Source organism: Sorex fumeus, unplaced genomic scaffold (genome assembly GCF_029834395.1).
Source record: "Sorex fumeus unplaced genomic scaffold, SorFum_2.1 ptg000014l, whole genome shotgun sequence".
Taxonomy (NCBI): Eukaryota; Metazoa; Chordata; class Mammalia; order Eulipotyphla; family Soricidae; genus Sorex; species Sorex fumeus.
In genome coordinates, this window is record NW_026606071.1 from 31,380,553 (window position 1) to 31,401,925 (window position 21,373).

At 36.5% G+C, this 21,373-nt stretch overlaps 1 protein-coding gene and 1 non-coding gene across 2 annotated transcripts in view; one reads left to right on the forward strand and one right to left on the reverse strand.

The window, feature by feature from the left end:
- SPAG16 (sperm associated antigen 16) overlaps nucleotides 1-21,373 on the forward strand; it is a 1,095,878-nt gene that overhangs the window by 141,113 nt on the left and 933,392 nt on the right. Inside the window, 1 exon segment of the mRNA XM_056111979.1 lies at nucleotides 19,436-19,560. Within this exon segment, the coding sequence (XP_055967954.1) occupies nucleotides 19,436-19,560 (125 nt within the window).
- On the reverse strand, nucleotides 11,949-12,157 carry LOC130021234 (small nucleolar RNA U3). The gene has a single exon (XR_008792125.1). It is a non-coding gene; the product is annotated as a small nucleolar RNA U3 (small nucleolar RNA).

Below are 21,373 nucleotides of genomic sequence, written 5' to 3' on the forward strand. Positions count from 1 at the left end.
ATTACTGTAATTACAAAGATCTAGGTGGGATAGCCTTCTAAACACCTGGAATGTAGGTTATAGACTATTGGGACCACCATGGTATAAGGATCTGCTGTTGAGTAACTAGTCATGACACCTGATTGTAACCATTGTTTTACCAGTAAAAAAAATGCTGGGATTTATGAACATTAAATTGATTATAGATGATTTTTTAAAAAAATATTTGTTCCTTATTATGTACACCCAGTGATCATAATTCACTAGCAACTATTTCTCCTAAGGTACCTTGTATGCTCTTTGAGATCCGGCGTATCTCCCATATCTCTGTATCTCCAAGATGTGGCATGTTATTTACATGCTTTATATTTTTTATTAAATTAAATAATAGAGACTAAGTGTTCCAGTTTTTTTTCTTCCCTCTGTGAAAAAGGATGGATGAAATCCATGATGAAGAGGGATTTTAGTTAATTATTATTAGTGTACTTTAGTTGGGCTGGAGCAATAGCACAGCAAATAGGGTGTTTGTTCTGCATGCGGCTGACCCAGGTTCGATTCCTCTGCGCCTCTCAGAGAGCCCTGCAAGCTACTGAGAGTATCCCACCAGCACGACAAATCCTGGCAAATCCTCCCCGTGACGTATTCGATATGCCAAACACAGTAACAACAAATCTCAAAATTTGTTGTGAGATATTACTGGTGCCCACTTGAAAAAATCAATGAGCAATGGGAGGACAGTGTACAGTGCTAAATTACTTTAGTTCTCTATTTCAGAAAACAGTTGTATTGAATAATCACATGTAGAGTTTTAAAACAATTTTACAACATGATGAATAAAGAGTAGATACAGAAAATTGGTAGTATCGGGCTGGAGAAATAGTACAGTGGGTAAAGTGCTTGTTTTGCTTATAGATGGCCAGGTTCAATCCCTGTCACCCCTGCTAGTTCCCTGAGCCTGCTATGCATTTGGAGCTAGGAGTAAGCCCTTAGAACAGCTAGCTGTGGACACAAACAAAACAAAATCAATAGGAAAATAAATAAAATTGGTATTTTGAAGCCACATTTTGTTTGTTTCTCTCAAAGTTGATATTCTTCAGAATGAAATAATTGTTTTATATATTTATTATCCATAATTGTGATTCATTCTAATTTTCATTTTCATTTCATTTCATCATCCTGTTATTCGTCGATTGCCTCGAGCAGGCCCCAGTAACGTCTCTTTCATCCTAGCCCTGAGATTATATTCAAGGCTCTTTAGGAGAATGAGACCCATCATTGTTACTGGTATTTGGCATATTTGGTATGCCACGGGGAGTTTGCCAGACTCTGCCCTGTGGGCAGGCTACATTCGATAGCCTGCAAGTTTGTCTAAAGTAGGAATGAGATAATAAGATGTCATAAAAAGATGTTCTGATAAGATCTTGCGTGGCCGCAAATGCGGCCGCGCGGTTCCAGGAGCTGGATTTTATAGTCTCTGAGTCTTGGCCGCTGATGGGATTACACGGCGCCAGGGGGCCAGGTGGTGGGTGTGACCCCCGCCTACTGGAATTTGGAGGATCTGGGTGGAGGATGCTCGACTCCAATCCAAGTAGGCTTGGAGATCTCGGCCCCGGAACCCACGTGGCTTTGTCCCTCTGCCAGGACCTTCATGTGTGTGGAGAGTGGTCTCAGCATGGTGTGGCTGGTCCTGGAGGTCTTCGGCTGCTGGAGCCCTGGTGGGGGCAGGGAGGAAAGCTCAACCCGCTCCCCTCCAAGGCACCCCCGCAAGGAACAGCCAGGCACAGGGGCAGGAGACTGCACTGGTCTCATCCGGGAGCTGGATTTTCTAATCTCTGAGTCTTGGCTGCTGATGGGATTACACGGCGCCAGGGGGCCAGGTGGTGGGTGTGACTCCCGCCTACTGGAATTTGGAGGATCTTGGGTGGAATTCCATTCTAATTTATCTGAACTTAATTCTTTTTCTTTTCCCATTCACACTTTCATGTTTATAAATTCTTTTGTTTGCTTTTTGGACACACCTGGTAGTGCTTAGGGCTTTGTCCTGACTCTGTGCTTAGGGACCACCCCTGGCAATGCAGTGCTAGGAATGGGTCAGTTGCATATAAGTCAATCACCCTACTCTCTGTACTATATCTCTATCCCCCTTTATAATATTTATTTGGGTAATTGTCATGTTCATCCCTCCTTTAGGCTTTCGAAGTATACTTTCCTTCTGAGTCCTTTACTTCTAAGTATTTTTATGATCAACTCTATCATAGCCGTTGCCTTTGCTCAAAAGTCATCTAGGCTACCAAATATATTATATACAAAATTCCACACAAAATTCCCAGAGAATACTTTTCCTAATGTGAGTCTACTCTTTTTTAGGCTGCTTTCTTTTTCCTTTCTTCCGATAGTATTTTTTGTATTCTAGGATTTATTGCTATTTTTTAATTTTTGTTCATTGTTTATGTCATATCTCCTTGTTATGTCTCAAATAGGCAATGTGTAGACTGAGATTTTTCTTTCTATGTTCACTAATATGTTTCAGACAGTTGGAATAAATTATAAATTGGGGATACTAAATGTAGCTATTATAGGACTCAATGAGAATTCCAAATATCAGGCTACCTTTGTAAAAATAAAGAGCTATTTTTTAAATATCAGACTTACATTAATATTCTATTCCTGACATTGGTTTAGAATCCTTCCTTCCTTCCTTCCTTCTTTCCTTCCTTCCTTCCTTCCTTCCTTCCTTCCTTCCTTCCTTCCTTCTAATTTCGTTTGGTTATTGGACCATATCTGGCTCTATAGTCAGAAATTACTCCCAGCAGAGCTCAGAGCATTATAGGGAATGTTGGGGATTGAACTTGGGTCAACTTCATGCAAGGCAAGTGCCCTACCTGATATTCTATCATTCCAGTCCCTGGTTGCAGCTTCTTAACAACTTCTTCTTTTAAATATACATGCATACCTATCTCAGTCTTTTGTATTTTGTATTACTATTTTGTATTACTATCCAAGTTTTATGTGTATTAACATTAACTTTCTTCTGTTAATACTGCACTTAAGATAATGTTTAATTATCTTGTACTCATTTTTATCAAAAATGTAGAACAAAGGAGATACTAAACATGATATAATAAATGTGGGAGAAAATCTATGTTAAATGAATAATTTATGGCTGTGTGAAATATATAATATGGATAGGTTTTGGTGCTCACCAAATTAATTTCCTTTAAATGTCTCTCCTGCCTGAATTTTGAATGCATGATCCTACCCTACATTGACTATCTTATTCTTATCTAAGAATAATCATTTAAGGGCTAAAATGATAGCACAGTGGGTAGGGCATTTGCCTTGCATGCGGCTGGCCCAGGTTCAATTTCCAGCATCCCATATGGTCCCCTGAGCTTCCACCAGGAGTAATTCCTGAGTGCAGAGCCAGGAGTAACCCCTGTGAATCTCCAGGTGTGACCCCCCCAAAAAGAATAATAATTTAAGCACGTTTTTACCCAAAGGAGATATATATTGAAAACGATTGTAATAATAGAAAATACCTTTGAGTAACTGAGAGTGGGAGGGAGTTAATAATTTTCTGTAGAGCCACATGGCATTATAAATTATTACTTTACTGAGAATAGTGTCAGGAACTCAGATAGGTGAAAGTATGAATTGATGATTTAATAAATATGATCAAAACAGGTCCGCTATTTAAAAAAATTATCCACTTGTTGCTTTTGATTAAAGCATTGCCTAATACTGCTTCAGTGTCTGACACTGATAGAAATGGCCACTTTTTTGTAATTATGTTTCTCATGGTGACTCAAAAAATTAAAATTAGAGAAGAAGAAAAAAAAGAAATATTCACTTTTAAACATAGAAGTCTTCATTCAAGTAAAACTGCTCATTGGAAATTGACTAATTTCAAACCTTAGAGTATTTTCTACTGACAAAAGTTCAATTCATTTAATTTTTGTCAATTTTCAATCATTTGCTTACTTTATTTATTTTAAGCACCATAATTTACAATAATTATTTTCATGTGTGCAATATTCTTTTTAAAAAAATTTATTTTTTTAAAGCATCATGAAAAGAAAGTTGTTTGTAGTTGGGTTTTAACCATACAATGGTCCACAACCAGTGTCAACGTCCCCTCACCAGCCTGACATTTTGATCGGCACCTTTTTAATTGGGTTTTATTTGGGTCCCGTGATTTCAGTCTTGTTGACTCTGTGGTTTGGGTATTTAGATGTATCATTTCTTAACACCACGGTGTACCTGGTGGGATTCACCCTTGGCCTTTACCTCCCATTGCTTCTTATCCATCTCTTCCTTTCACCCCTTCCCTCATGTCCCTTCACCACTTAATTTCTTTACCTTTGTTTTAGATAAAATTTGAAACGACTCTGTAGCCATTTTCCTCTGATAGTGAAGTACCCTGATAAAATGTTTGGAAATTAATTTACTTTCTAACAGATATGCTAATCTTCTCTGTATCATTCCAATTTTAGTATATGTGCTGCAAAAGTGAGATATGGCTGGAGCCATAGCACAGTGGTAGGGCATTTGCCTTCCATGCGGCTGGCCTGGCCGACTGGGGTTCGATTTCTCCATCCTTCTTGGACAACCTGGCAAGTTATCGAGAGTATCTCGCCCGCATGGCAAAGCCTGGCAAGCTACGCGTGATGTATTCGATATGCCAAACACAGTAACAACAAGTCTCACGATGGAGACTTTACTGGGCACGCTCGAGTAAACCGATGAACAATGGGAGGACAGTGCTACAGTGTTATAATAGATATAAGCAATTACTAGGTAATGTAAGAATTCTCTCCCCTGCCCATGACCTCCTTGAGTCCTTCTTGGATTTTGATTTGCCTGTGTTTAAACTCCTGGAGGTTATGGGAGCCACCAGGATGTCTTGCAGAGAAATAGAAGGATAAGCAATCCAGCTATGTTTTCTATGTGCCAGTAAGAATTGTGCCAGTTGGCTGCACTCCAGAAATATACAGTGAAAAGAAAGCCATTGGGAATTTCTTTTCTTCCCAGAAGGGAAATTTTAGCAAGGGAAACAAATGAATTGAATCATTATTCATATTTTTTCTAAAAGGGTCTGGAGACTATTTTTTGCTAAAATACACAATTTTATTAAGGTTGCTATTGTGATTTTTGTGAATAGGGAAAGAATTAGAATGTTACAGAAATGTTTTCTTTATTTGGGGATTACAAACAGCAGTTGAGCTTTGAGTAGAGAAAATGAGACCTCCCAGTCTTTTTTTCAGTATGTGTGGTCTTGAATACATCAGTTTGAAATCTGGGGGGCCTCTGTACAGAGCAAATGAAAACACAACTCAGATCTCTCAAAGGCTTATTAACATAGTAAAACACATGTCTTATGTATAATAACTATGTGGCCATTATGGGTCAGTAAAATTCTGCTCATCATATTCACTTAGGAACACAGACTGATGATGCTTAACCAGCACTTATATAATTAGAGAAAGGGGTCGAAAGATTCCCAAAAGGTGATAAGTACTTCATATTACTCACTAAATTACCATATGTTGCTTTTGCTCACATTTTATGTATCAAGTAAATCAAATGTTCACATCTAGGTTAAGAGGACAAAGAAGTACATACTCTCTCATCTGACCAGAACGTAAGAGTGCTGCCTCTGTGTTGCCATAAACTACTAAATTCTTCAGTGCAGTTTGTTTCAATTTGAGGAAATATAAGGAGCTAAAGGCAATAGTGTTTTCTGGGTTTTGATAGTACTCAGCCTATAAGAATACACCATATAAAAGAGAATATTTATATACCAACTGGCACCCTCAGTGTTCCAATTAACACATTTACTTTTATTAAATAATCAATTTTGGATTATTATAATTATGGATCTTAGGTAATTATAAACCAGTAGTAGAACATTCAATTTGAAACAGATGATAAATCTTCCTTCCCACACAGATCTGTAACCCCCAAGCACTGTATGACCCAACCTCCTCAAATTTAAGAAATAGTTAGATATTTCAGGAATATTAGACAAAAATATTAAAATACATGTGAAATTGCATTTTTACTTCTTAAAAATAGCTGTAATATTTACTTATTTTAATATTATTAAAGTATTTATTAAATCATTTATTAATTTTATTAAAGTGACTTACAAAGTTATTCATAGTTGAGTTTTAGATATGTCATGGTCTAACACCCATCCCACCACCATCGTTGGCTATCCTACAACCAATGTTTATAGGTTCCCTTCTATAACCCCTGCCCAATCTCTAACCTCCTGTCAGGAACCTTTTTAAGTTTGGTTACTAAAGTTTGGATTCTTGGGGATGCGTTGCCACCAGTAGATGAACTTGTACCCACAGGGTGAGGGCATCAGCAAGCCTGATGGTACCTTCAGGCATCCTGATACCCCAAAATTGCTGCTGTACCTCTGGATGCATCCCAACAACTAAACTACCAAAAGTTAGGTATGTGAAGGTCATGCGCACAAACCACTTCAGGCTCAGGTATACAAGCTCATTTATCAGCCTTGCTTCAGAGACCCACAAATAAATCTCAAAAGAGATCAAAAGCCACAGCTGATCTCAGACCCACACAGAGCTGAACAGATTAGGGTAAATCTGAGGAGGATATGGATCAGTGCCTGCCCAGTGCCTGTCCAGGCAGTACCTTTGGCAGCCCCTTGCTTCTACAATCCAACATCACCTCCATGCTCGCCATCATGCCCCTGACTGGACCCCACTGTCTCAGATGGACCTCACTGAGAAATAATCTGCTGAAAATCTTGGCGTGAGGGTTTTGTGACTGAAATCTCCATGTTTCCTTGGGGTTGTGTTGGGCTACCTCCCACTACCACCCTGTAGTTCCAGAAGCCTGTGCATTCACATCCACACCCCAAACTTGTGAGTTAAAGTGTGGGTGCAGTGGCCGAGAACTGTTACTCAAGCTTGTCAACAGTGACGGATGAAGGAATGGAATGAAGTAATGGGGCCACAGCCTGCTTGGTATTCAGTGACTGGTAGTCACTGTCTGTTTAGTCAAGTCTCACACCATTAGTTAGATAGAAATCATGAAGGGTTGGGGTACACATAGATGTGGTTGAACGTTATCATAGGAATAAGCAGATGTTAAGCCTTTCCTTCAGGGTAAGCTCTTCTAGGAGATTAACTGAAGAACAAAAATCTCATCTGGGAGTTCAGTTCTTTTGATTACTCTTGAGCGGCCATCTGCTCAAGGGTAGGATTCCACCTACAGGCATATTACTCACTCCTTTCCTTAGCTAGTAATCCATTTAAACAATGATATTAAATATTAATCTTCTAGTCATTTTATATGAACACAGTAAGAAATGTATTAAGTAGAAAGGGTGGCTCTTCCTGGTGACATCTCACTATACAACCCAGTCTACAGTTCTCAAGACCAGGTTAGTCTTTCCTAACCCTGGCAGGGAACTTATTTATTTATTTACTTTTTGGGGTCATAACAGTTTGTTCCATGAATGTGCTCTTAACTTACTGTACTTTTATGGCACTTAAATTGCCCCCTTCTGATTCCAAGGTAGCTTATGACTTGCCGTTGGTCCATTTAAATCCCTCGCCAGGCCTCTCCTTTTGGGGGTGTTAGGAAATAAGGGCAACTGAGGTTTAAATCAAGTAAATATGATGGATGCCCAGGAGTAAATATTATTTGAAGTCAGTTAACTCCCATGTTACAAAAACTGTCTTCCTGTGTCTAAACAAAATGGACATTTCTCTAAAATAAACTATGTGAAAGATATAAAGGAAAGAGAAAAACAATATAACATATAGAGGAAGAAGAGAAACAGAGGGTTAGGAGTGCCTGATGGAATTGGGTGTGCCTTGGGAGCACTGTGATGGGTAGCCCAATAAACCTAAACTCCCTGAGGGAGAAGCAAGGAAAAACCAGTGTTATCCAACAACCACTCAATTACAAATCTACTCTAACCTTAGCTTCCTGATAAAAATACTGAGTGCCCTGAACAAACACAATGACCTCTTAGTGCCTCTATTGCAAACCATAATGCACAAAAGAAGAAAAAGAAGAAAAATGCCTCCTGTAGAGATAGTCTGGGGTGGGGGATGATCGGGATGGTGGGAGGGAAATGGGGGACATTGATGGTGGGAAATGTACACTGGTGGAAGAATGAGTGTTGGATCATTGTACTACTGAAACCCAACCATGAACAGCTTTTTAAAGGTTATTGAATATTGCAGATATTCAATAACATTTTATTTAAAAATGTTTGGATTTCTTGATTTCAGTGTTGACTTTGTGGTTAGTGTATTTGGCTCTCTCATTCTTTAACATCACTGATGCAACCTGAATCCCCTGGCTTGCCCCCACACCCCCTGTTTTATCTCATCTGTCTTTTCTTCCTGTCTCTCCACATTTTTTCCCTTTTCCTCCCTATACTCTGGGGCAATGGGTGATCTGGGCATCATGCCTTGAGACCATTGCATTCTCTCATCCAGTTATTCTAAGCACCACATATAAGTGATATCATCCTGTGTTTATCCCTCTTATCGTGACTTACTTTTAACATAATGCCTTCCATTTTCATTCATGGTGCCATTATCATATGATTCCATCATTCCTTACAGCTATGTAGCATTCCATTGTATATATACCTACAATCTTCATGATCTGATTATCTGTCATTACACATCTAGGTTGATTCAAATTCTTGTCTATTGTACTGAGTGCTACAATGAATAATGGGTACATACATTTTTTGAATGAATGTGTTTCTATCCTGGGATAACTACCCTACAGTGGAATTTCTGGGTCATATTGGAGCTCAACTATAAGTTTACTGAGAAGTCTCCATACTATTTTCTATATGGGTTGGACCAGATAACTTTTTCAGTAGCAGCTGATGTAAGTTATTTTTCACCACATCCCTCACCAATAGAGATTGTTACCAGTATTTTTGATATGTCCCATTCACAGATGTAAGGCTATAACTCATTGCTGTTCTGTTTGGATTTCCCTGTAATAAGTGGTGATGAACATTTTTTGTGCCTCTTGGCCATATGTTGATCTTTCACTGAGAAGTGACTTCATTTTCTCTCCACATTTTTGGATGGGATTTTAGGTTTTCTTGTTGTTGATCTTTGTGAATACTTAATATATCCTGGAATCAGCCATTTTTCTGATATATATTTTCTCCCAGTCAGCTGTCGTTTAGCTTTAGCCCAGGTTCCCTTTGCCCCAGAAACTTTTTAGTTTGTTGTAATCCCATTTAGTCAGTTTTCATTCTGTAGTCCTTGCCATTGGCATTGTTGTTGAAGAATCCTTTGAAGTCTAGTTCTTGGAGTATTTTACCTATATTTTCATCAATGTACTTCATAGATTCATGTCTTTTCTCAAGGACTTTGATCTACTTGAGTTGACTTTTGTGTAAGGTGTGAGATATGAATCCAGATTTAATTTATTGTATGTGGTTATCCAGTTCTCCCATTACCATTTTTAAAGAATATTTATTTATTTATTTATTTATTTATTTATTGCTTTTCGGGGTCATACCCGGCGATGCACAGGGGCCACTCCTGGCTTTGCACTGAGGATTCACTCCTATCAGTGCTCGGGGGACCATATGGGATGCTGGGAACCAATTCTGGGTTGGCTGCGTGCAAGGCAAATGCCCTTACCCGCTGTACTATCGCTCCAGCCCCCCATTACCATGTTTAAGAGTCTTTTGTTACTCCATTTCATACTCTCAGCTACTTTGTCAAAAATTATATGACCACATATATTGGGGTTTATGCTTTGATATTCTATTCTGATGCATTGGTCAGAGAGTCTTTCTTTGTTCCAGCACCACACTATTTGATTAATATAGTTTATAATGTTGCTTCAAGTTAAGGTAATAGGATGCCATTATTTTATTGTTTTTTTTTTCAGTATGATTTTGGTTATCTGTGGTCCAAAATCCTCCAGAATCCAGGGACAGCCATGCTCAAGGTCACTCTCCACATGCTCAGACAAGCCTCACGCATGAAAGAACCAGCAGAGGAACCAAGGTATGCGGGACCCATGACTGAGATCTCTAGGCCTGCTCGGATTGGTACTGGGCCTCCACCCCAGATCCCCAGTTTTCCAGTAGCTTTCGTAGTCACACCCACAAACTGCCTCTGGAGCCATGTAATCTCACCAATGGCCAAGATCCAGAGACTATAAAACAAAGCTCCTGGAAGAGAGCAATGCAGTTTTTTTTTTTTCTCGTAGAACCCAGCAAGCTGCCGAGAGTGTCCTGCCAACATGGCAGAGCCTGGCAAGCTACCCATGACATATTTCATAGGCCAAAAACAGTAATAATAACTGGTCTCCTTCCCCTGACCCTGAAAGAGCCTCCAATATGGCAGCATTGGGAAGGACAAGTAAGGAGAGGCTACTAAAATCTCAGGGCTGGGATGAATGGAGACGTTACTGTTGCCTGCTCGAGCAAATCGATGAACAACATGATGACAAGTGATACAGTGTGATACGAGTGGTATTTTATGGTTCCAACAAGCTTTATAAAAAATTAGTCCTTAAGGACTGTTGTCTGAAATTAGACAGGAATTGCACTGAATCTATAGAGTAGTTTAGGTAGGGTGATCATTTTTGACAATATTGTTTCTTCTAACCCACAAGCATATAATGCTTTTTCATTTCCTAAGGTATTCTTCAATTTCTTTCCTTAGTGTTTTAAAGTTTTGTTGGTATAGGTATGTATCTCACCTCTTTTGTTAAGTTGACTCCTAGGACTTAGTGTTTTGGAAGGCTATTTTAAATGGGATAGACTCTTTGATCGCTTCTCTTCTGATTCATTACTTACACATAGAAGTGCAACTGACTTTTGTGTATTGACTTTGTAGCCAACCAATTTTCTATGCTCGTTTATTGTTTCTATAAGCTTTTAAGTGAACATTTTAGAGTCTTCAACCTAAAATGTCATTATTATTCTTATTGTCATCTGTCAATAGAGATAATTTGACTTCCTTTTTTTTTTTTTTTTTGGTTTACACCCAGCGATGCACAGGGGTTACTCCTGGTACTTGCACTCAGAAGTTACTCCTGGTGGTGCTCAGAGGCCTATATGGGATGCTGGGAATTGAACCCAGGTAAGCTGTGTGCAAGGCATACATCCTACCTGTTGTACTATCGCTCCAGCCCCTTGACTTTCTCTTTTTCTTTTTTTTAAAATTTTTATTAGTGAAACACCATGAGGTACAGTTGTAGATTTACAAATTTTTGTGCTTGGGTTTCAGTTATACAATTATCAAGTACCCATCCCTCCACCAGTGCCCATTTTCCACCACCACGGGTCCCAGTATCCCTCCCACCCTCACCTCCCATCCCACTCTGCCTCTGTGGCAGGGCATTTCCTTTTGTTCTCTCTCTCCTTTTGGGTGTTTTGGTTTGCAAAAGAGGCATTGAGTGGCAATCATGTTTGGTCTATAGTTTACTTTCAGCATGCTTCTCCCATCCTGGGAGGATCCTCCCAACACCCTTTATTTAGTGCTCCCTTCTCTATCTGAGCTTCCTTTTCACCTAGCATGTGTGGCTGGCCTCCAAGCCATGGAGCAAAATTCCTGGTACTCTTTTTCAATTTGGATTCCTTTGGTTCCTTTCCCTGCATGATTGCTATTCCTAGGACCTGTAATAGGATGTTGAATATGAGTGGGGACAAGACTTGCCTTGTGCCTGATATCAGTGGGAATGCTTTCAGTTTTTTATAATCAAGAATAATATCATAGATAGCTGTTACTAACTTAAGGTTCTTTCCACTCTTATTGAGGGGTTTTATCATGAATACATGTTAGATCTTTTCAAGAGTATTCTCTGTATCAATTGATATTTTAATTTTATTATGTTAATTTGTTTGTGTTAATAAATTTGTTTGAATCATTCTTGTATCTCTTGGCGAATACCACTTGATCATATGTATACTTATTTTTTCAACCAGAACCACTGAGACTGCATTCTCTTCCTCTCAGTCTTCCATGGGAAGAGAAGAATGATCATCAATGGTGAAAGGTGATTGCAAAAGCAACATATAGAACTGGCTTCATGCTCAGGATATTCTGGTTCCTCCTCTTAATTTTGGGTGCTCTATATGATCAGAGAAACTTCTGTAGTAACAAACTATAGAAATGACTCTCGAAAGTATAGTATATGGTGTATGATTTTTTTATGTGCTGTTTCATCCAGTACCTTTGATTTTGTTGAGGATTTTTTACATCAGTGTTCATTAAGGAGATAGGTCTAATTATTTTTATGATATCTTTGTCAGCGTTGGTTATCTAGTGAAATATTAAAAGAAGTTTCTTCGGATTTTGCCATTTTGACTACTATGTGCCTTGGTGTTCTCTTTTGGTCTATTTTGCTTGCTACCCCTTTGGTCTCTTGAATCTGTACAACTGCCTCCCTCCAGAGTATAGAGAAGTTCTCGGCTATTATCTCTCCCATCACTAGCTCTTCACTTTTCCCTTTTTCCTCAGCATTGAAGAATAATTCAAAGATCACTCTTGTCTTCATTCATCAAGTACCTTACACTTTCTTTCATTTGTTGTTTCTCTTTTTCAAGTTCCCTTACAATGCTGGTCATATTTTGTCTTCAAGTTCATCTTTGTAGTCCTTCCCTTGTGAGATTCTGCTGTTATGGCTTGCTAGTGTATTCTTTAGCTCCTTCAAATCCATTTGTATGTAATATCTCATTCTGTAAAAAAATTTCTTCTTTCAGTTGGTTAAACTTCTCATCTGGTGATCATGTAATTTTTCTGGCAAATGCTTGCTTAATTTCTGTTGCCAGTGCAGTGATGGTTGATTTTATGTCCTCATGTACCAGACTCAAGGAGGTCTTGGGGACTTTCCTGGGTTTCTATTCCTTTCTGCAACTGAGCTGGCTTATTCATTTCCACATTGTTCTTCAAGTTTTATGGAACTTAGTATGGAAGTTTGGATTCCCAGTTACTTGAAAACTGATCTGCTATTTATGCCAAACATCTACTAATACTACATCTGCTATTGAGGTTATTTTCCACATGCAATGTTGTTTGAGTATGCCCTGAAACTCTCAGCTAATTACTAAGTTATGTTAAATGAGATTTAAGGTTCTAAATTGTTTGGGAAATAGGAGTGCCACATGCCACCTGTCCCCAGTATAAGATATATATAGTAGCTGGAGTTAATCCCTGGCCCAGGGGTGGAGTCTGATGGATTCCCAAGCTTGCAGGTATGTGTCTAAGTGGAGTTTCAGGGGAGGGGTAAAATTGCATTTTATAAGTATTTTCCCTCCCATATTAGACCACAAAGATGCAATCTAACATAAAGGTCAAGGAATTGAACAACTGCATAAAGAAGAAACACTTTCCCCGCCTTGTTCGCATTTTCATACTTTGCTGTGAATGTCAATTAGTTCAATCAAGTCTTGCTGATAATATCAGCTGTCAGTCATTCCTAGGTAGTGATGTGTAAAGTTTGTCAGTAGACCACTTGAATGATAAATGAAATAATGAGGACAAGGATGATAGAAGGAAATGCTGTTTCTGTTAAATTCACCTCCAAATTTGGCCTTAGCACCAAGAGAGAATAATATAGCAAGAATAATATTGGCTGGTGCTTTCCAGTAGTGGTGAGGCCATCAGGGTTACAGCTTGTAGTGCTCAGGACGCCATGAAGTGCCAGTAATTGGACATAGGGTTCTGTGCCTTCCAGGAATGAGCTTAACCCATTAAACTATCATCCATGCATCTCAAACATTATTTAAAAAATAGCTTAACATTCACCTTTTGACCTTGTATTTTAAAAAATTATCTTAGTAGCCAATGAATAATCATCATCATTTCTTAACTGTATTGGCCAGTTTAAACAGCATTCACTGCTGTAGGAGATGAGGTCAAAATTTCAGATTCTTTCACAACAAAGCTTCATTCTTAACTGATAGGTGATGTCACTCTGCATTGTGCTGTCTTCAGTGACTTCAGACCTAGGAGCAGCCTAGCTTCACTATCTGGAACATAGTCCCCCAAAGTTACCGTGGAAGAGGGAGAGAAATGGTGAGAAATGCTGTGATACTTAGTGTATGGGCTGAGGTCACCTTTAGTTTTCTGAACCCAGTCAAGCTGACTCAAATTAACTGCAAGGAGAGGCTTAGAAATGTAGAAAAACTTTTTAGAGTCTCTGAAATAACTACTGAAATTGTTTTATTTTGAAGAGTCCTTTGAATCTTGATTTTAAAAGTATGGCATGAGTTGTCTAATTATTTAAAAATGCCTGCCACAAAGAACAATAATGTATAGGTTTAGTTTCCATTCTTTGAAAAGTGTTTTTGCTTTTTTTGAAAAATTATTAAAAATACATAAACCCATGGTAAATATTCAAATAGTAAAGGGAGACTTTCTATAAAAACAGTTCTTTAATGACTTGACTCTCCCCCTTTTATTTCGTCTTTGCTAATGAACATTAAAGTTGTTTCTCTCTCCAAGAATATTTTGCACATAAAATGACAAGCCAAGTTTTATTTTGAAAGCTTTAGTATTGTATTTGAAGAGGTTAAATGGGTTAAAACTCATCCCAAGTTCTGTATATTTGTGTTGCTATAGTCAGTAAAAATAATGGCTGTTTAAATTTAATATTTCAGCGATTAAAGAAATATTCCATTTTTGTTTAATCATTTTATATAAATATTGTTTCTACGTGGAATACTCATTAGACTTGGAGTCATTTAGATACAGATTTCTTGTTTAGATTTAGATTACTTATTGAGTCTTAGCTGTAAAATTAAGATACTATAAACTTCAGGGAAATTTTTTCTAGTTTATTATACATGTCAACATAATTTTAAATTTTTGTTCACTGTTATATTTTGTAGGGCAGCAACAGCCCAATGATACAGGGTTTTCAAGGTGATTCCCTGTGGTGTTCATTAAACCATCTAGATTCAGGAATCAAACTCAGGGCCTTATATATGCAAGTCATATGCTAATTCCCATGAGTGATATCTATAACCTTAATTTTAGCAAACTTTTATAAGCATTTTCAAAATTATCATTGATTTTCTTTGAGTCAGATTAAATACTTACATATGTTAAGAATTTTATCAACCCTGGCATTCCATATGGTCCCCTAAACACCACCAGAAGTGGTTCCTAAGTGGAGAGTCAGGAGTAAACCCTGAGTATTGCCATGCATGGCCCCCAAGCCAAAGGGATCAGAGCTGAAATACTGTATGTCTAAAACTCAGTGTGAATTACTTTGTAAACCAAGGTGCTATACTAAGATTTTTTAAAAAAGAAAGTTTATCAATAGATGTTATGACTGAGACATTGGAATATATAACTTGCTTTATTTCATCTATCTTTATCTCAGAATAAAAAGTATTTTATCTTTAATATTAAATTCCACATTAATCTTTTATTTGGCCTAGATTCAATGGAATATTTTATTTAATATGCCTCAATGTATTTTAATTGATCTGTTTATTATCTATTATGTACTATATTTAATCAATGCAGTACAAATATCTACAACTAATAAAATTTATTGGGCTGGAGCGATAGCACAGCGGGTAGGGCGTTCGCCTTACAAGCGGCCAACATGGCCGACCCGAGTTTGATTCCTCCGCCCCTCTCAAAGAGCCCGGCAAGCTACCGAGAGTATTCGATATGCCAGACACAGTAACAACAAAGTCTCCAATGGAGACGTTACTGGGCCCGCTCGAGCAAATCGACGATCAACGGGAGGGCCTTTACCTTTACCTCGAGCAAATAAAATTTATATATTGAAGTCCAAATTTGCATTTCTGACTTCTACATATTTATTACTTAGCATTTATCAGTAGTCTGTTTTTTCACATTTGTTCCTACTTATGAGTCTGAGTTTTTGAAATGAAAGAGGGTATTCTACTTATGATCATCATCTGATATTCAGTGCCTGACAGTGTTGCCCAAAAGCTTTAAATTCTGGAGTGAACTGTTTTCAATTTTAGGTTCAAAACCAGCTAAGGAAATTACCATGAATACTGGTGCAATCAAAGGAAAGGAAATGATGCTGAATAATGTCGATGTTCTGAATGTGCTGAATGATGTGGATACAGGTACCTGAAAAGGAGTTGAGGGAGTCATATAGGTTATTTTTCTTTCCCGTAAGAGATAGATGCACAGTATGCCTAACTGATATGTCTAGGGAAAAGAAGAGAGTCATTTCATGCTTTGAATATAAGCAGAAATATTATGATTTATAATATTAATGTTAGTAATGTTAGTATTAGAATATAAAACCGAGCTCCCAGAAGCGTGCAGCCACATTTGTGACTGTGTGACCTCTTATTGTCTATTCTCATCCTTGGAGAACCTGGCAGGCTCCTAAGAGTATCCTGCTCACACGGCAGAGTCTGGCAAGCTCCCTGTGGCGTATTAGATATACCAAAACCCAGAAACAATGATGGGTCTCATTCCCCTGACCCTGAAAGAGCCTCCAATGTGGCACTTGCTAAAATCTCAGGGCTAGGACAAATGCAGACGTTACTGGTGTCTGCTCGAGGAAATTGATGAACAACAGGATGACAGTGATACAGTGAATATTAATATACAAATGGGAATCATTATCACCTTACCATTAATACAATTATTACTATTATTATAGTGAAACAAGGTAGTTTTTATTTAACAAAATTTATTTATAATGATGTGAGAGGAGAGAATGAGGAAATATGTTCAAAGGAGAACATATGCTTCTTCAGAGTGGAAATAAGCAAGTAATGAAATATAGAGACAAGCATGCAAGATACTTGTTCAAGGAAAATACAGGCTTGAAGAGAAAGCCAGCAATATTATTTTTTAATCTTGACATCTAGTGAAACAAGAGCGCCTTTGATCAACAGTGTACTCGGACAGATTGAGATCCAATGTTAACTGGATATGACACTAGGATTCTGATAGAATTATTTAAATCACGTTTCTTTGATCAATATCCTAGGAGTCTATTAAATTTCAAATTATACTTCGATAGTGGATATATTAAATGATTGGATAGGAAATAGTGCCAGTTGAAATGAACCATGGAAATAATAAGAATATTCGCATAAATAGATTTTTTTAGGATTTATTAAATACCTCGCATATTAAAAAGTGCTTTACAAAGATTACACTTTCCATAGTCCACTCAATCCTTGAAGTGTACTATGGGCCAAATATAAAATTTGGCAGTATTTTACGGATGGGAAAAGACTATTCAGAAAGTTATTAAATAATTGTCACATATTAATATCTGGGGAAGTTCACATGTTATTATGTGATTAAGTTGAATTACTAGGAAATGGCAGCATTTCCAATCCTTATTTATTACAAATTGTAAAATTTAAAATAAAGGTCAGTCTTGCCCCCAAAAGTTTTACTTAGTAGGTCTGTGATGGGACTAAGCGATGAGGATTTATTTATTTATTTATTTATTTATTATTTTAAATTTTTATTAGTGAGACACCATGAGGTACAGTTGTAGACTTACAATTTTTTGTACTTGGGTTTTAATTATACAATGATCAAATACCTATCCCTCCAAAAAGCTACATATAGTCAGGATTGGTAACCACTGACAAAAAAGAGACATTGGGAGCTGCTAATTGTGCTTAGTTAATACAAAAAAAGGGTAATATTAGCTTGAAAGATTTCTCTGAGATACATTTTACTTCCTTTATCTTTTATACATGTTCTTCTGAGCTTTACCAAGTAGCCCATAATTTTTTAGGCTTTAGTAACCCAGCTGATTAGATATCATTAAATATCTTGTTAAATTAGTTTAACAATGCTTATAAAAGTAACAACTTTATGGTTCTAGGTACTTACATCTAGTCAAAAATTATTTTATTGGACTCTGATCTACCTTGTTGTATTTGCCAGCATGAAAATTTATGATCATACTATTTCAAACCCAAGGATTATTATTAATATAAAGCTACCACAGAAGAGGAATAGACAGAAGTCCCAATTATATAATTACAAAAAAAATAAGATTTCTAAAACAAGTTTAATCAAGGGTTTTTATAAATGTACCTGAGTGAACTACAGTTTTATATGTGAACTAACAAAAATTTTCTATGGCTATTTTCACTTTGTGGGTATAAATCCTACTTACTGTTCATGTTGTCTTCAAGTTAGGATGCAAACTTCAACATAGATAAAATTAGGTTGGGCTCCTGTATCTCCTCACTACTTGGGAGACTGCAAAAAATGCAAAAAAAAAAAAAAAACCAGGTTTATGCATGAGAGTAAAGTAGATGAATCAATGAAACACCTATAACATGTACTATTTTTTCAAACCAGACTAAGCATATGAACCTGCATTAAAAAAATGTTAAATAGATAAAAATAGTTGATATTAGAGGGTGGTCTAATTTAAAAATATTTAAAACAGAAAATAGAGATATTACAGTGTCAGTAGTTATGTCAGTTGATAAGATATGTTTGAGCATTTTCCCGTGAAGTATGTGAAACTTCCATATGACTATTATTTTGTTAATCTGGAAAAGTACTTCATTATGAAAATCGGCTCTACAATTATTTTCTCTGGGGATATATTTTAAAATCCATAGTGATATTAACCTCTGCCCAGGCAAGACTTCCTTAGATTTGTTCACTTATTAAACCCTTTGCTTACATAATACATGGAATAAAATAATATTTATAAATATTTTTGAATGATTAAATAATTGACATTGCACAAATTATTCTTTTTTTTTTTTGCTTTTTGGGCCACACCCAGCAATGATCAGGGTTTACTCCTGGCTCATGCACTCAGGAATTGCTCCTGCCGGTGCCCAGGGGACCATATGGGGTGCTGGGAATCGAACCTGTGTTGGCCGTGTTGGCTGCGTGCAAGGCAAACTCCCTACCCGCTGTGCTATCACTCCAGCCCCGCACAAATTATTCTCATGTTGAAAATTAAACATCCATAAAGGGGTGGGTATTGGAACAATCATGAAGAAGCTTGTAACAGTATATCTTATGGTAATTCAATTAAAAAATTAAAAATAATAATAAAATGAAACTATAGTGCACAAAGTAGCTCATTTTTCTTTTGTAACAACAAAATACTTTTAGTCCATGATTTGTAGAAAACAAGAGTATAAGAGTAATCACAGATATCATTGATAGTATTTTTGGTGAGAGGCACATACTGAAAATGGACAAAGGACCATTAATATAAGACAACTTTTCTTTTCGCTTATTGTAATTCTGAAAAATATTTTCAAGTATTTTTGACAATATAGCATTCAGTTAAAAATGGAAATAAGTATGACCTATTTATGATTTTTGCATATTTTGTTAAAATTAGGAGAGCATAAGTCCTTATAGAATATAACAATATTTATGCTGTAACCTTGTATTAATTCAAACAGTATTAATATATGCAGTGGTTTGGCTACTAAACATTGACCAGTTTATATTTTCTCTAGGAGTCAGAATATCCTACTGATATAGATCAAAATTCAAGTCTGACTGTGAGTAATGAAAACACTTCTGGGAAAGCCGACTTCACGCTGAATAATGTATTTAGACTTCATCAACTTCCTGTGACCTGGTAGGAGCATTGATTTTCATATTCATACATTTGATATTTTATTGTATGTCTGAATTGAGTCACCCTTTTTCAACATTCAGGGCCGAAATGTTTTGCTGTTCGTCTGTTTCCAAAGTGCTAGATGAATATTCTATTTAGAACTTCTGCAAGAATCTGAAAAGGAATGACTTTAGGCACTTGGTGGCAGTATAGACCAAGTGCACTATTCTGGGATTACAGAGGTTGCAGTTCAATGGACAATGTTGCATAAATGGATTTTAGGGAGGACTCTAGGGTTTATTTTTAATAAAAGATCTCAGCGATTATGTATTTCATTAATTTTACTTAGAATTTTGCCATTGTGTGTTGTTCTTTTCTTCGATTAAGAAATCGTTTGTTTGCTTTGGTTTGAGAAACATAGTTTTGAGAACTTTAATCACATCAGTTTAAAGATAAAACTATATAAACTTCTTATTAAAATGCATTTTTAATAAATTTGTATATTTTTATTTTTAAGGAATACTTAAAAATTTTCTAAATATAATTTCAGTTTATTTATATTTTAATAAAATATCTCTAGAGAATCCTTAACTACATACATTTCATATATAGATCTATAGTTCATTACAATTTTAGTAAGTTGTCAGCTTGGGTAGATATCATAGATGTATAGTATTGATTATGGCATAAGTAAGCAATGTTCTTTCCCCATATTTTTTATGTAATTCAAAAATTTTGCTTTCTTGATCTTCAAAAATCTTTGATTTCATAAAATAAAACATGTGGAAATAGTATATATGGTCCAATTATACTTAAGTAGGACAATGAACTCAGAACAGGATATTAACCAACTCTAATATTATACTTATGTTTTCCCTGTGGTAAGTAAAAATTTAGTTAGCAACATTTTCTTTGCTCTTAATAACTGTATTTGTCTTCTGCTTTCTGTTTAGTTATTTCCATGTAATAAGAATATGTCTATGATCTATTTCTTAATAGCACAGCAGGTATGATTTTACCTTCCGTGAACAAAAACAGTAGGGTTATGAATTAAAATCGTCTTTTAGTAAAGGGAAACATAAAAATGATGCATTCATACCTTAAGTACTCCATTTTGTCTTAAAACTGTACATTTATATTCACATGTCAGACTTTTGATGTAAGTCCATGCTTTTGTCTTTGATTAAGTGACTATTGATTGGAATTCTACACCATATTTTGTGCTTAAGTGATACCAATAATTCATCTAGAATTTCAATTTTGTGTTTTCCTTAATCTAAAATAAGAACTTCAAATTCAGATAATGCTCTTTCTACCTTTCCAAAGCATTATTTTCACTGACAGCAATTCTCCTTATCACACTTATATTTCATCCCCTTGATTAATATTTAATTACACTATGATAGTAAACACAACTGGCTTATAAGAAGGTTTAAGAATAGAGTTCTTTCTTTCTGTAATCATGGACCTTGATTGGTAGTAGTAGTCTGTTGATATACTTAGGCATGATCTGAGCACTAACTGAAGGTGCTGAGAACATTTATTTTATGAGGAAGTGTGAACTGTTTTTCAGTCCAATAATTAAGTGGTAGTGAGGGAAAATATTCTACTTTGTCAAAATGTATAGAGAGATAGAGGGAAACACTTCACTCTTATTCAAAGATAATTCTGGATTTCAATTTAATTTATTGCAGCACTTAGGAAGACAACTGTCCTGATAGTGCTGCAATTCAAGGAATATCCCAAGAAAAATAATTGTTACATCATATAGTCTATTAGAGGACAAGATTCTAGCATTATGAGTTAGGCAGTAAAAAAGTCAATCAATCAATCA